Below are 16,260 nucleotides of genomic sequence, written 5' to 3' on the forward strand. Positions count from 1 at the left end.
GTGCCCACAGATTAATAAACTGTACCCACAAATTTCCAATTCATGCACTCAGATTTGTAAAGTGAACCTTCAGTTTTTCAATCCAAACCCACAAATTCATAATCCGTGCGCACGCTTTAGCAATCCATTCCCACAGTTTTGCAAACTGTACTCACAGATTTGTGGCCCATCCCTCATTTTAGAAATCTGTGCCGACTGATCAACTATTGCCAATTTCACACTACAGGACTTTAAACATCGGCAGATCGCTGTGCTGTTCAATCGTTGTGGTGTTCACTACGTGACACTACGTAAATGATCCACAACAGGAGGTCACACACTACACAAGCTGAAATGGACATTGGGAAGAAATTAGATTCAATTTTAAATTAAATTTAATTAAAATGAAATTAGCCCTTTCACGCATAAATTTAAAATATTCTGGCTGATGTTCCAGAGTTAAGGCAACCGTCATTTTAGACTTTTGTTTAATTTTAAATTGAATTATTTTATTGTTTCCATGAGGATTCATCATGCTTGTCACGTATTGTCACACACCGCAGCCACACTGTATGACAGATGTATCGCTTTGCTCACCATCAACTATCTGATATTCTGATTCTCAAATATGTGTAAGTAAGTGTTTTGTCATTTAAAAACCTATATAATGATCTTGATCTTAATCTATAACGCAAGATGGGCGCCACCATGTTTGTTTGCGCCTCAGTTCAGAGAGTCCTGTCAGTCGGATTTACAGACTACAGCATGTGAATTCAACCATTTGTCCCGAAATACATGTGGCCTGTGAACTGGGGAGAAGAATAGAGTGAGCTTTATAGTTAGGCTACTTACACAATGTGTATCTGATTTTTTAAGGACCGAGTACGAGTACTGATACTTTTTTCTAGTACTCGCCGATACGGATACCGATGCCCATACATTTATTAATTTCTCTCTCTCTCTACTCTAATGAAAAAGTAATAATTTTTATGTGCTTGTCACAAACTTAAAGTACAAAATTTTCACAGTGTCCAATAACCTTCATAGGGCATAATTACCAATATATATAATTGTTGTTATATAAAAAGAAATTTACAAACAAATTACAAACAATACAACAAATACTATAGAGATACAAATTAAATAAACTAAAAATATTTCAGATACAGTAGGTTTATTTACCATGTATACATTTATTTAACATATTTTGTTTTATTAACATTAATGACAAATTTGGCTACGGTCCCTTTAAGACCAAATCCATGGATACTGACACATATCCTGTTTTCACCCAAATGTTTACGTCCACTTAAGCCATAACCGACTGTATTTATGTGAGATACTCCACACGAAGGACATTTTGACAACTATGTGTGCATTTGACCATTCAGGCGCGAGGAGAACTGATCGCGCGCAAAAAAGAGAGAGAGCGCACACGAGAGAGAGCGCTTCTGGTCTGTGTCATTCAGCGCGATTCCGCCTATCCCGCCTTAACTCATCGATAACGAATTGTGATTGAAAGCATGCAGTTCACAATGTGTGGGTTGTCATCATTAATTTTGAAGTATTTCCACATCTCTGAGGCTGACATTGTTTATGCTGCTGCCGCCGGTGTCTCTGTGCACGGAAAATTCTGTCAGTTACGTCACGTGAGGTATCGGTCTTTGGTATCGGGGGTATTTTTACGAGTACATGAGCTTGGCATCGGTGCATCCCTAGTATCTGATATGAATAAACGTCGGCAAATTATATTTGAATGGATTGTTATTGCTGCTTCCATTGACATCAGTGTATATTTCATTGGCTGTAGCTCGTCGACACGTGACACCACAAGATGTCGAGTCAGCCGACAGCTCCAGATAGTATTTATCATGCTAGATATTTGTCTGGCATCAGCGCGGTGTCTGCAATGTGTCAGCGAGCCTCTTTGATGCGTCTTTGAGTAATTCACACATAAAGATATGCGAGCACTGATCAGCCGCTGATATACCCCCGATCATAGTCCGACCTGTCGGCGAGCTCATTAACTTTCAAATCAGGCTTAAAATCCTGTAGTGTGAACTTGGGGATGGATCACATAGCGGTTGCACTGGCTGCTTTTGCAGTAGATTTACATGATTATGCAGTAAAATAATAATAATTATAGGCTAATAATAATAATGATCATAGGTGCTGAATTATGTTTCTGCCCAAATTCTAATAGCCTACTTGGTGTTAATTTCTCAAGAGTAGGCTAGGCTAGGCTACTGTCTTTTTTCAGTGCAATGGTGCGCTTTATGAATTCAAGTTATTCATGTCTCGCAAAGAGAGACTCACAGACAGCAAGTACATTACCAACACAAACAAAAAAACATAGGCCCAGTTTCACAGACAGGACTTAGACTAAGCCAGGATTAGGCCTTTGTTCAATTAAGACATTTAAGTTGCTTTTATGAATGTACCCTAGGAAAAAAAACATTACTGGTGTGCATCTTGAGACAAAACAATGGCACTGACATATTTTCAGATATGTCAGTGCAAGTTGCTTTCAGTTAAAACAGCTCAAACATGCATTTTAGTCTAGGACTAGCTTGTCTGTGACACCGGGGGATAATATTTCCATGTTGTTAATTAAAATGCAATTTATCATCATGCAAAAAAACAGAAAGCACAAGCCTTTGTGTCAGGTAAACAATACAGGAAAACAGTTAAGAAACACACTGACATTCAGAAAACACAGAGCTGAACAAAACACTCCCCTCCCTCCACTCACAGCTCTCGCAGAACAGGAGATAAAGACGAACTAGTGTAGCAACTCATAATGTAATAACTGTAAAAACTGCACATAATGTAATAAGTATTACATTATTATTGTAATACAATGCTCATAATGTAATAATTTTCTCAAAATGTAATAAAATCTTGAGCTCATAATGTAATAACAATTTTTACATTATGAGAAATTTATTACATCAACTCACCAAAAACGTCATATTTTCATAATTGTAATAGCTTTTAAAACACAAAAAATAGTATTCCCTTACAGTACATTTTTAAAAATCTAAATCCAGTCTTTAACTACCCGCAAAATTCAACATTTAAATTTTCTCATGTATCTCATATTTTTATTAAACATAAAGCACGGTATTCCTTTACAGTAAATTTTAAAAATCTAAATCCAGTCCTAACCTGCCTACAAAATCCACCAGATTTTTTTTTTTAGTCTTTTATTTATTTATAAAGGGACCATGTACAATTTTTTTAACATAAATGTTTCCATTCCATTGTACCAGGTTTAGCCAAAGGCTAATTTTCACCTGCAGTCAACATAAATCAATAAAATTGATTTTAAAAAAGATTTTACCTTCAATTTTAAAAGACCAATAGATTTAAACCCTTTTATATCCTCTGGTAAGGCATTCCAGTGAGTAATAGCTTTCACAACAAAAGACGATAACAGACGATAACAGTCCAAATAACAAGTCAGATAACAAGTCCGAAAACAGAATGACGAAAAGGAACAACACAATTACTTATGGAGGGTGATCTAGTAGATCTCACAGAGTTTTTAGAATGAAAATTAACAAAATCACAGAGTACAGAAGGAACCAGGCCATTTAAAATTGTATAAACCTTACACAAATTGGTATAATCATCTTCAATTTGATTTCCCTGAACTTTAAGCTTAAGATCTTCTATAAAGGTTGGCTCCTTCTGTAAAAGAGTATTTACGTTTTTCCAAATTAGCTTGCTATTGCCTTTTGCCTTGCTCATTAGATGAAGATAATAACTGGATTTAGCTACTCTCAGCTCTCGGATCTCTGAACTTTATTTAGCAAACCTTTATAACAGAGCCTATCTTCCAGATTTAATAGCTTTCTTCAAAGCTGAATCCCTATTTTTCATCAGCTTCCATAAAGTCTCATTGAACCACAGTAAATTATTTTCATGCTTGAATTTTTTCTGAACTCTAACAGTAAATTTATCTCTTACAGAATTAATTCCATTAAAAAATGTATTACAACCATAATCTATATCCTTAGAAGAGAATATATTGTTCCACTTTAAACCAGCTATTTCCTCATTAAATGCTATTAATTTTCCTTTAGGTATACAATGAAAACATTAGTAGAAGTTACTGTATTATTTTTAAATCTATTTTTTGTTAGTTTCCGTGCAACCAGGGTTAAATTATGATCAGATAACCCAGTGATCAAATTATAACTCTTGATTATCCTTTCAGGTTTGTTGGTAAATATTAAATCTAACTGTGTCTTAGAAGATTTAGCAATTCTTGTTGGCCCTTTAAATAATTGGAATTTATCTGCAATAATTTTCAATTTTTTCCTTTTTAATTTATCTTCCCAAGATGACCCATAAGAATTATTTCTTTGTTATGATCACATTCTTTTAAAATTCCTGTAAGTTGATCATAGAAAGTATTGTTCCCTGAAGAGGGAACTCGCGTTGCGTCGAGAAATTGACGCTGTGGGAACGCAACGCGTGATGTCATCATGAAGCACATGTGAAATCAGTCCAATGTGTGACGAGTGTGACGAGATGGCAGAGGCGGTGACGTCACAACCAGGAAACTATAAAGCATGCTCAAACAGTGCAACGCTAGCTTCTGTGTCTTCAGTTGCGCTCTCTGTGACTCGTTTGTCTTATTTGGTGTTGTGAGTTGCTTCACCAGGCGGGACACTCCGCTCCCGCCTGGTGCTCTTCGAGGAGGGCGCCCAGGCTCGCGTTCCCCAGGGTTCGGGTCCCGCTGCTGCCGAGACACAGCGCCGATCCAGATCATGCGGATCGCAAATGGATCTAGCAGAGGGGTTTGAGACGGGCCCGGTCTTATCGCAACCCCCACCTGATAGATCCAGTGCTTTTTCTCAGTGTTTGGAAGCACGCTTTGTGGTTCTTTCCACACTGGTTGAAGCACCGGTGCTCAACGTGTCCAGCTCTGAGGAGTTGGATGTGGAGAGCATCAATATGTGTGAGAGTGAGGACTTGCCATCCCACTCTCCTGCGTATGAGGAGTTGGTGGAGGTTGTGACTCGAGCTGTCGCTAAGTTAAATCTGAATGGCCAGCAGAGAGGCAGGATGTTCATCCCAAAAGCAAACTGGATGAACGCTTCCTCCCCTTGCGAGCACAACCTCCGTGTCGGGGCCTCCCATTTTTTCCAGATCTCCACACCGAGTTGTCGAGATCCTGGAAGAAACCAGCCTCCTATCGGGTGCATAGTGCTCAGACCACGCACCATGCATCGATAGTGGGGCTTAAAGAGCACGGTTATGGGGCGATGCCAAAAGTGGAAGAGACGCTCGCGAGCTATCTCTCTCCACAATCAGCATCATCCCTAAAAGCCCTGACGCTGCCCACTAAGCCAATAAGAGTCACATCTGGTTTAGTGGGCAAAGCATATCAAGCGTCTGGTCAGGCTGCAACTATGGGCGTGCTGCAAGCCTACCAGGCAGAATTGCTAGGTGATATTGATGAGGGCAGGGGAATTACTCCCGACTTAGTCGATGAGCTACGTCGGGCTGCAGATTTATCTCTCCGTGCCACCAAGGAGACGGCAAAATCAGTAGGCCGTGCTATGGCAGCCCTGGTGGCCATGGAGAGGCCTCTATGGTTAAATCTGAGCTCCATAAAAGACAAGGATAAGAACTTCCTTATGGACGCCCTGTTTGCGCCCCCTGGCCTCTTCAGCAATACTGTCATTGAGAGGTTTCACGAAGCCAATAAGCAAGCGACGGCGTTCCAAAAGCTCCTCTCCTGTCGCTCTCATATCCCTGGGGCTGCTCAGCAACAGCCACAGCAGCCCCAAACATCAAAAGCCAGCTCCTCACAACACCATGCCGCCCAAAAGCAGAGCGTTACCTCCCGTACTCCCCCTCAGAAATATGGGGGGTCGGGGGGACGTTCTCAACCGCAGCCTTCGAAGGGGTAAGACGGACCTGAGGGCCGTCATTAACGCCAAGAAGGCTGCGGGGAAAAAGTCCTGACGCTACCAGTGTCAGGACCCTGAGGGCAGCCCCCTCCGAAGAGAAGTGGTTTATACCTCATCATACGGTGCCCAGTTCTCTTCGGCGCCCTCAGGGGGCCGTTCTGCCAACCCTACCACCTCGTGTGCTTCAGGGCGTTTGGCCTAGCGTTATCACCCCGCACATTCACCAAATGCATGGATGCAGCTTTGGCACCACTTCGTCTACAAGGCATTCGCATTCTGAACTACATAGACGATTGGTTGATATTAGCCCAATCGCAACAGTCAGCGGCTCGGCATTGAGATGTCGTTCTCGCTCACATGAAGAAGTTGGGGTTAAGGTTAAATGCCAAGAAAAGTTTTCTTTCTCCAGCTCAAAGAACCACTTTTCTGGGCGTGGTTTGGGACTCTGTTGTGATGCAGGCACGTCTTTCTCCTGCTCGCATAGAATCAATCCTTTCTACCGTAAACCGGATAAAGCTAGGCCAGTCATTCACTGTGAAACAGTTTCAGAGACTGTTGGGGTTGATGGCAGCAGCGTCCAACGTGATACCTTTGGGCCTGCTGTACATGAGACCCCTGCAGTGGTGGCTCGGGACCAGGGGGTTTTCTCCGAGGGGAAATCCTTTTCGCATGATCAAGGTCATGCGGCGATGCTTACGTGCACTTGCCATGTGGAAGAAACCCTGGTTCCTATCCCAAGGGCCGGTGTTGGGAGCTCCTTGTCATCGCAAGATGCTGACGACAGATGCTTCCCTCACGGGTTGGGGGGCGATCCTAGACGGACGCTCGACTCAGGGTCTGTGGAGCGAACACCACCTCTCCTGGCACATCAACTGCCTGGAGATGATGGTTGTTTTTCTGGCTCTCAAGAATTTTCTCCCAGACCTCAGGGGCCACCATGTTCATGTCCGGTCAGACAACACATCGGTGGTCACCTACATAAACCACCAGGGGGGTTTGCATTTGCGTCCACTCTACAAACTGGCGCACCAAATCCTCCTGTGGTCCCAGGGTAAATTGTTGTCACTCTGAGCAGCATATATCCACGGGGTCCAGAATATCGGAGCAGACGTCCTGTCAAGGCAGGGGCTGAGGCCCGGGGAATGGAGGGGGGTATTTGGCCAGGCTCAGGTGGATATGTTTGCATCTCGAGAGACGTCTCACTGTCCACTCTGGTTCTCCCTCACGCATCCAGCTCCTCTCGGACTGGATGCTATGGTACAGACGTGGCCGAGGCTTCGGCTGTACACATTTCCCCCGATCACTCTGCTCCCGGGAGTTTTAGAGAGAGTTCACCGGGACCAGGTCTGGCTCACCTTGATAGCACCGCAGTGGTTGGGCAGAGTGTGGTTTTCGGACCTGATATCTCTCCTAGATGGTTCTCCGTGGGAGATTCCAAATTCCAGATTCTCCTCCTCCTCTTCCTAAGGATCTATCCCATCTAAAACATTGATATCCAGGCATAATAAATACACAAGAAGAAGAGGATTGTTGCAGCCACGTTTCAGAGATACAAAGGAAGTCCAAATTTGAGTTGGATAATAAATGAAACATCTGTTCGATCTTTGAAACAATACATATAATATTAAAAAGTCCACCTAAAAGTCCTCTCGGTTTCACTTTCGGGTCCCATATAGGACCTTCGCATGGTTAACAGTCTGAAAGATCTTGCAAAGCCTCTGCTTTCTTACCACAGGATTTCGACACCAGGAAGCATTAGCATTACATGTTGGTATCTCGGTAGATCTTGTAGAATTACCGGAAAGCAGAGTAGAGATATCATACCTTGGTGTGTGTGTTGCATTTTGCAGGTAGTTTAAGACTGGATTTAGATTTAAATGTACTGGGAATACTAATGTTTTTTTATATTTTAAAAGCTATTACAATTATGAAAATACGACATGTTTTTGGTGAGTTTATAATGTAATAAATTTCTCATAATGTAAAAATTGTTATTACATTATGAGCTCAAGCTTTTATTACATTTTGAGAAAATTATTACATTATGAACATTTTATTACAATAATAATGTAATCCTTATTACATTATGTGCAGTTTTTACATTATGTGCAGTTATTACATTATGAGTTGCTACAGCCAGTACCAATGCTGAACGTTTCTTGAAATAATATTTTATAAATGTTCAGATTCTTCCTCTCAGTTTTTATTCACCTTTTTCCCCATGGTATCTCAACAGATATTCATAAAAGTTAATTATGCCAATTGTATTGGTAACTGTATAGAATAGTTAGTGAAACATTAAAGAACTACCCAAACTGCTAAATAACAGATTGGAGATTGGCGGGCAAAGGAGGTCATGGCACCCCCAGAAAGAATTTGTGTGGCATTAAATAATTTGTAAATATTTGTAAATATTCGTGGCTTAAACAGCATATTATAGGCTAGTTAACTAACAAAAACTAAAACTATTAAAAACATTTATGCTAATCGAAACAAACCTGAAATATAGGAAAATATAAACATCAGTTGAAAAACTTAAACTAAACGAATAATAGAAATGTTGCCTTGTCAATGGGTATTTTCATTTCGGGTTTTTTTCCTGACCTTCAACCAACGCGATCCTTTCATTAACCGACAAGATTATGTTAAATTAGAATTAAATGAAATAAGAACGGATAAGTGTCTGTGACCCATTAAAAAAAATAATTCCCAGGGATTTAGTTTTAGCTTACATGCACAAATAGCTGCATAAACAACAGAACATGAGGATTCATCATCAGTAGTACTACCTAGCGAGCAGTTACTTTCTAGGGGGGAATTTTTTACCCGGAACTTTATTCAGACCCTGGTTCCTGCGGTCGAAACACACCGAGTACCACCCCAAAGTTCCTAGTTCCTGCAGTGGAAACACGGCTTTACTCACCCTCAAGCCATCCTAGGTGTATATGACTATCTTCTTTCAGACTAAAGGTCTTTGCACACTGAGTCCGAAATTCGCATCTGAAATTTCCGCACGTTAAAAAATAAATACGACCTCACGTTGTGTCAATCACGTTTACACACTGCCTCCGAAACTTTTGTCCGTCATAAAAAAAATTGGATCAGGTTCGATTTTTTGCTTTTTTCGCATCCGTGGCACGCATTTTGAGAGAAGTTTTGCGAATGCCAAAATCCTGAATGCCATCTGACAAGTTGATCCACGTCGTCTACAGCACAGAGCAGTAGCACTGTATGACAAACAAAGCGCGGAATACAAAGAGACAGAATATAAAGACAGATTGTGCCAGTAGCAAAGGATCAAACTGAGCCACTGACATCCTGAAGTAAACTTTGAAACGCTCGGGATAATCACGCAGCTCCTTGATGAGGTGGAACTCTCCTTTCTCTCTATGCAATCTCGGGATTGGACGGACCCAATATTTCCTCTTTCTTTTTCTCTTTTTAAGAAGAGACTAAATCATGCTCACTGCTTGAAGACTCAATTTTGCATTGTTTTGTGATTTTTTTTTTTCGCAACAGATTCATTAATACACATCGGACTCAGTGTGCAAGGTCTCTGTGCATGACAAATTTTTAGTATCACGAATACGAAAAAAACGCATACGAAAATTTCGGACTCAGTGTGCAAGGGCTTTAACACAATCGGAGATATATTTAAAAATATCCTTAGTCCTCTAAGGTTTATAATGGTTGTGAATGGGGGCCTGCATTTTGAAAGAAAAAAAATGCATCCATCCATAATCAGAGTAATCCATAAGGCTCCAGTGGGTTAATAAAGGCCTTCTGAAGCAAAGCGATACATTTTTATAAGGAAAATATCCATATTTAAAACTTTATAAATTCAAATAACTAGCTTCCGGCAGACGACCATACACATACTGCGCAAGTCGATTCCCTCAATTTCCCTGTGGAGGGAAATGATACAAGGCTCTTAGTTCCGAAACTTGTTGACTTGTTGCCTCACTGCCTTCTCAGGCAATGACTTGTACCTCACGAAACTGATTTCGAACAGACTTCTGAGGCAGTGTGACGGTTTAATGATCTACAGCAAAATAGCGCGAGCTTTGATGATAAGGGCATAATTAATTACTACAATGTATCGCTAGAAATGACATCGAAAGTGAAAAATGTTAATTTACACACAAACTGGCCAGCGAACGTCTCAGGTTACGTATGTAACCATGGTTCCCTGAGAGGGAACGAGACGCTGCGTCAAGCGCTTTGGGAACGCCTCTGCGTGAATGCGTCGTGAAGCACATGTGAAATCTGTCCAATGGCGTGACGGAACGTCATAGGCGGGTGACGTCATGACCAGGAAACTATAAAGCACACCCGAACCAAACAGAGTTAGCTTCTGAAAGTCGAAGTAAGTCGATACAGGCATGCAGGGAGTATGGCAACGGGACGCAGCGTCTCGTTCCCTCTCAGGGAACCATGGTTACATACGTAACCTGAGACGTTCCCTTTCAAGGGAACTCGCGCTGCGTCAAGCGCTTTGGGAACGAGATACCCACGCCGCCATAAGACCGAGTGCCTGTCTGTGTGAAACTGTTCAGCGCACACTAAGACACCAGCACCCTTGACCCCGGGGTAGAGGCCACATCTAGGTTATAAAACCTAACAAAAGTGTGCGGCGAGGACCAGCCGGCCGCATCACAAACTTCTTGGAGGGACACTCCAGACAACAGGGCCAAAGAGGCCGCCATACTCCGTGTAGAGTGAGCACGGACCTTAAGAGGAGAAGGAAGACCGGCAGACTCATACGCAAGTGAGATAGCCTCAACTATCCACTTGCTCAAGGTTTGCTTAGATGCGGGGTGCCCCCTACGTGGGGCCCCGAAACAGACGAACAACTGATCCGTCTTACGCCACAGGGCAGCTCTGTGGACGTAAGCATCCAAAGCCCGAACAGGGCACAGCAAATTAAGTTTTTCCTGGTCTGGATCCAGAAAAGGAGGAGGGCAAAAGGCCTGCAACATAATAGGGCCCGCCACATTAGTAGGGACCTTAGGGACATAACCTTCCCGAGGAAAGAGAAAGGCTTTTACCATGCCTGGCGCAAAGTCCAAGCAAGAGGGAGAGACCGAAAGGGCTTGTAGGTCACCAATTCTCTTTAACGAAGAGATAGCGAGGAGGAAAAGAGTCTTTAGAGTGAGGAATTTAACATGAACCTCTTCAATAGGCTCGAAAGGAGCAGTAGACAGGCCCTCCAACACTATAGCCAAGTCCCATGTGGGAACTCTCTGACGTGCCGCAGGCCTCAGCCTCAGAGTACCACGGAGGAAGCGAGTAACCCAAGGGTGTCTGCCCAGAGAAGCACCCTCCAAAGGAACATGGTAAGCCGCAACGGCCGCCACGTAGACCTTTAGCGTCGAAGGAGATAAACCAGAAGAAAATTTTTCTTGAAGAAACTCCAGAACTGTACCAACTGGGCAGTTAACAGGATCAACATTATGTTCTCTACACCAAGAAGAGAAAACATTCCATTTAAAGGAATACAGCTTCCTCGTGGAGGGAGCTCTGGAATGGAGCATAGTCTCCACTACTTCAGTAGAGAGACCGGAATCTAAGAGCTGTGCCCCCTCAGAGGCCACGCCCACAACTTCCACAACTCCGGGCGGGGGTGAAGAATTGAGCCCCCCGCCTGCGAAAGTAGGTCCCTCCTGACCGGAATCTCCAGAGGAGAGCCGTCGAGGAGGGACATAAGGTCCGAGAACCATACTCGGCCCGGCCAAAACGGGGCTACTAGGAGCAACTGGACCCCGTCCTGGCGCACTCTCTCCAGAACTCCCGGAAGCAGAGCAATCGGGGGAAAGGCGTACAGACGCAGCCTCGGCCACGTCTGCACCATAGCGTCCAACCCCAGGGGGGCTGGATATGAGAGGGAGAAATAGAGAGGACATTGGGTCGTTTCCAGAGACGCAAACAAGTCCACATCCGCTTTCCCGAAGCGCTCCCAAAGGAGCTCCACCACCTCGGGGTGGAGTCTCCACTCCCCGGGCCTCGGCCCCTGCCTCGACAGGATGTCTGCTTCCTGATTCAGACGCCCTGGGATGTAAACTGCCCTGACTGACAGCAACCTCCCTTGGGCCCACAGGAGGATCTGGTGTGCCAACTTGCATAAGGGGCGCGACCGCAGACCCCCCTGATGGTTTATATATGAGACCACCGCTGTGTTGTCCGTGCGGACCAACACATGATGGCCCCTGAGATCTGGGAGGAAGTGTTTGAGTGCCAGGAACACAGCCATCATCTCTAACTGGTTTATGTGCCAGGAAAGATAATGACCCCTCCACAGACCCTGAGTCGAGCGACCACTCATGATCGCCCCCCAACCGGTGAGGGATGCATCCGTCGTTAGCGTTACGCGACGACAAGGAGCCCCCAACACCGGGCCTTGGGAAAGAAACCAGGGTTTCTTCCACATGACACAAGCACGAAGGCATCGCCGCGTGACCTTGATCATGCGAAACGGATTTCCCCTCGGGGAAAACCCCCTGGTTTTGAGCCACCACTGCAACGGTCTCATGTACAGCAGGCCAAAAGGTATCACGTTGGACGCAGCTGCCATCAGACCTAACAGTCTCTGAAACTGTTTCACAGTGAGTGACTGACCCAGCTTCAGCTTGTTTACGGCTGTGAGAATGGCCTCTATGCGAGCTGGCGACAGACGAGCTTGCATTGACACTGAATCCCACACTACGCCTAGAAAAGAGGTTCTCTGAGCTGGAGAAAGCACACTCTTCTTTGCGTTTAGCCGTAACCCCAGACGCTTCATATGGGCGAGAACAGCATCTCGATGCTGAACCACCAACTCTTCTGACTGTGCTAGAATCAACCAGTCGTCTATGTAATTCAACACGCGGATGCCCTGGAGTCGCAGAGGAGCCAGAGCTGCATCCACGCATTTTGTGAAGGTGCGGGGAGATAAAGCTAGGCCGAAGGGAAGAACCCGATATTGGTACGCTTCGCCCCCGAAAGCGAACCTCAGGAACTTCCTGTGTTGAGGAAGGATGGATATATGAAAGTATGCGTCCTTCAGATCTATCGTGACAAACCAATCCTCGAACTTGATTTGTGACACGATCTGTTTCAGAGTTAGCATTCTGAACTTGAGCTTCTTTACAGAGCGGTTTAATAGGCGCAGATCTAGAATGGGACGCAACCCTCCATCCTTCTTTGGAACTATAAAGTACCGGCTGTAAAACCCTGACTCGCTGCTGGGAGAAGGAACCCTTTCTATGGCTTCTTTTCACAAGAGAGTCTGTACTTCCTGTTCCATAACCAGAGCCTGCTCGGGGCTCACCTCGGTGAACAAAACCCCGTTGAACCTGGGCGGTCGCAACCCGAACTGAATTCTGTACCCAAATTCTACTGTGCGCAGGACCCATTGAGATACGTTTGACAGAAGTTTCCACGCTGCCAATGAATCTACTAAGGGAATCAGTCTCTCGAGACTGACCTCTGGTGTTAGATGGGTGACCAGCCCGGTGCCCTGAAGCGGCGAACCGGCAGGGAGCAACTGAACTGGCCACTTTTGGTCCCTCCTTGGAGGGAGTGAACATCCCAGCGCCACTACGTTGCCGGGTGGACGCTGAGATAAGCGTTCGCTGGGAGCTGCTGCGCCCTGAAGCACGCGAGGTGGCAGGGTTGGCAGAACGGCCCCCTGAGGGCACCGAGGGGGGCCGGGCACCGTGTACTGAGGTGGACACCGACCCGCCTCGGAGGGGACTGCCCTCAGAAGCCTGACACCACTGGCGTCAGGACTTCTTTTCCGAAGCCCTCCGCTGGATAATAACGGTCCTAAGATCCGCCTTTCCTTTGGATGGCTTCGGTTGTGAGCGCTGCCCCGACCCCCAGTCCCTCTGCGGGGGGGCACGGGAAGCAACGCTCACTTTTTGTTGCGCCCTGTGGGAGGAGTTCGTACTCGGCTGGGACTGCTCCTTATGACTAGCAGCCCCAGAGACCTGAGATCGGCGGGGAAGAAATTTAGAGAAAGCCGCCGCCTGTTTCTTAGCTTCCTGGAACCTCTCGACGACTGTGTTGACTGAGTCGCCGAAGAGGCCAGGCGGCGTGATAGGAGAGTCAAGTAGAAAAGATCTATCTTGTTCCTTCATGTCAGCGAGGTTGAGCCAAAGGTGTCTCTCCGTGGCCACCAGGGCTGCCATAGACCGCCCAATAGATCTGGCGGTCTCCTTGGTGGCACGGAGAGAGAGATCTGTAGCTTTCCTTAGCTCAGAAAACGCCTCGCGACTGACTTCCCCACCCTCATCAAGGTCTTTAAGCAGGTCGGCTTGATAGGCTTGAAGGACGGCCATAGTGTGTAAACATGCCGCCGCCTGACCTGCTGCCGAGTACGCTTTACCCACTAAAGCAGAAGATGTACGTAAAGGCTTAGTGGGTAACTTCGGGGCTTTGAGAGAGGCTGCCGACTCGGGGGAGAGATAGCTCGCGAGCGTCTCTTCCACCCGCGGCATCTCCCCATAACCATGCCTTTTTAGTCCTAAGATGTTACTATAATTAGATGTTTGTGGACTATAGACCCGGAAGGACGCGGGTCTGTTCCACGACCTCGACACCTCGGTGTGGAGGTCGGGAAAAAAAAGGCAAGCCCCGGCGTGGAGGTTGTGCGCGAGACGGGAGAAAGCGCTCGTCTAATAAACTGGCCTGACGGGCTTCCTGTTTCTCGGTCGGCCAGCTTATGTTTAATCTGGCCACCGCTCTAGTAACAACCTCCACTAGCTCCTCATATGCTTGTGACTGTGGTGGCGACTCATCACACTGATCGATGCTGACAACGTCTAATTCCTCAGAACTAGAGCACTGCAACATCGGCGCTTCACCAGGGGCAGAAGAAACCGCAGAGCGTGCTTCTAGCTCCTGAAATGAAGCGCTGGATCCTGCAGGTAAAGGCAGAGAAAGGGCGGGGCCCGTCTCTAACCCCTCTGCAAGATCCATTTGCGAACCCCACGACGCGAGCCTTCGCTGTGCCTCGGCAGCAGCGGGACCCGAGCCGCGGGGAGCGCGAGCCGAACCGCTTTCCTCGAAAAGCGCCCGGCGGGAGCGGAGCGTCTTCATAGACATCAGCTCGCAATGCTCACAGCCAGCTCCCTCGAGAGCTGACTGGGCATGCTCCACTCCCAAGCAAACAACACAAAGCTCGTGTGCATCTCCCGCCGGAATGTAGCGAGGACAAGGAGACGCACACGGCCTGAATTGCTGCACTTGTGTCGCCATAATAGTGTCTTAGATATGTGTGCTTGAATAACGTGAGAGACAAACAACAATAAATAAGACAGACAGTTTCACAGAAAGCGCTTACTGAAGACACAGAAGCTAACTCTGTTTGGTTCGGGTGTGCTTTATAGTTTCCTGGTCATGACGTCACCCGCCTATGACGTTCCGTCACGCCATTGGACAGATTTCACATGTGCTTCACGACGCATTCACGCAGAGGCGTTCCCAAAGCGCTTGACGCAGCGCGAGTTCCCTTGAAAGGGAACGTAACTTTCAGATGCCATTTTTATTTTTAGCTCAGCTGTCACAGAATGGAACACACAGGATTGTGGGATATCAAAGGCAGTGAAGGATACATCTATGCTTCCTTCAAAAATATATCAGATGAAAGTATCTCAGGAGACATGAAGTGAAGCTAACAATTCGGACGTTGATGCTTTCTTACCTTGAAATTTGTCCTCCGAAGGCAGCATTTTCCAGTTTTCGGACGCAGCCTGTAACTCTGAAATCAAAGAACAGTTGAATAATTTAATCAAAATCGAAACTGAATATGGGACTACACGATTCTGTCTCAGGACATCGTTTAAACTGTCCAGACTGATAGCCTTGAAAGCTGCTGGACTTGGTTAGTTTTGACTGTAAAGTTGTGTATTACGTTCTGCAATATGAACTTCACAAAAGACGTGCTGTAGTTTTGTCTTAAGTTTAAGTGCAACATGAAGGTTAAGTTAGGGTTGTTGTGGGAATTTTTTTGTTGTCCGGTTATCATACAGTAGCCTACAGGATTTTATCTCAGGGTACGCACAGTACTATTTTTTTCTACAGTACTTTTTTTTTCTTTTTTTTCCCTTCTCTCGCAAAAAGAGATTAAATCAATTATTATGTTGTTGGGAATGATCGAATGCTATACAAATCAACTGTCTCTTTCCTGTTCATACACTTAGAAAATCTGAGGCACGTAACTGCACTCTGACGTGCTTGTGTGATGCTTCATGAATATTTATTTATTTATTTTTTTACTTTTACTTTATCTCTGAGCGGCTTTGTCCAGAAATGTGCATATTGTTTTCAGAGAAACATGCTTAACGAAAAACGAGGGAGCCAGCAACACAGCTGT

General features: G+C 45.3%; 1 protein-coding gene across 1 annotated transcript in view; it reads right to left on the bottom strand.

Moving 5' to 3' along the window:
* LOC127494965 (NXPE family member 3-like) overlaps positions 1-16,260 on the bottom strand; it is a 41,599-nt gene that overhangs the window by 15,175 nt on the left and 10,164 nt on the right. The window contains exon 3 of the mRNA XM_051861247.1: positions 15,589-15,645. Within this exon, the coding sequence (XP_051717207.1) occupies positions 15,589-15,645 (57 nt within the window). The remainder of the gene's footprint in view (positions 1-15,588; positions 15,646-16,260) is intronic.

This window comes from Ctenopharyngodon idella, chromosome 15 (assembly GCF_019924925.1).
Source record: "Ctenopharyngodon idella isolate HZGC_01 chromosome 15, HZGC01, whole genome shotgun sequence".
Classification (NCBI taxonomy): Eukaryota; Metazoa; Chordata; class Actinopteri; order Cypriniformes; family Xenocyprididae; genus Ctenopharyngodon; species Ctenopharyngodon idella.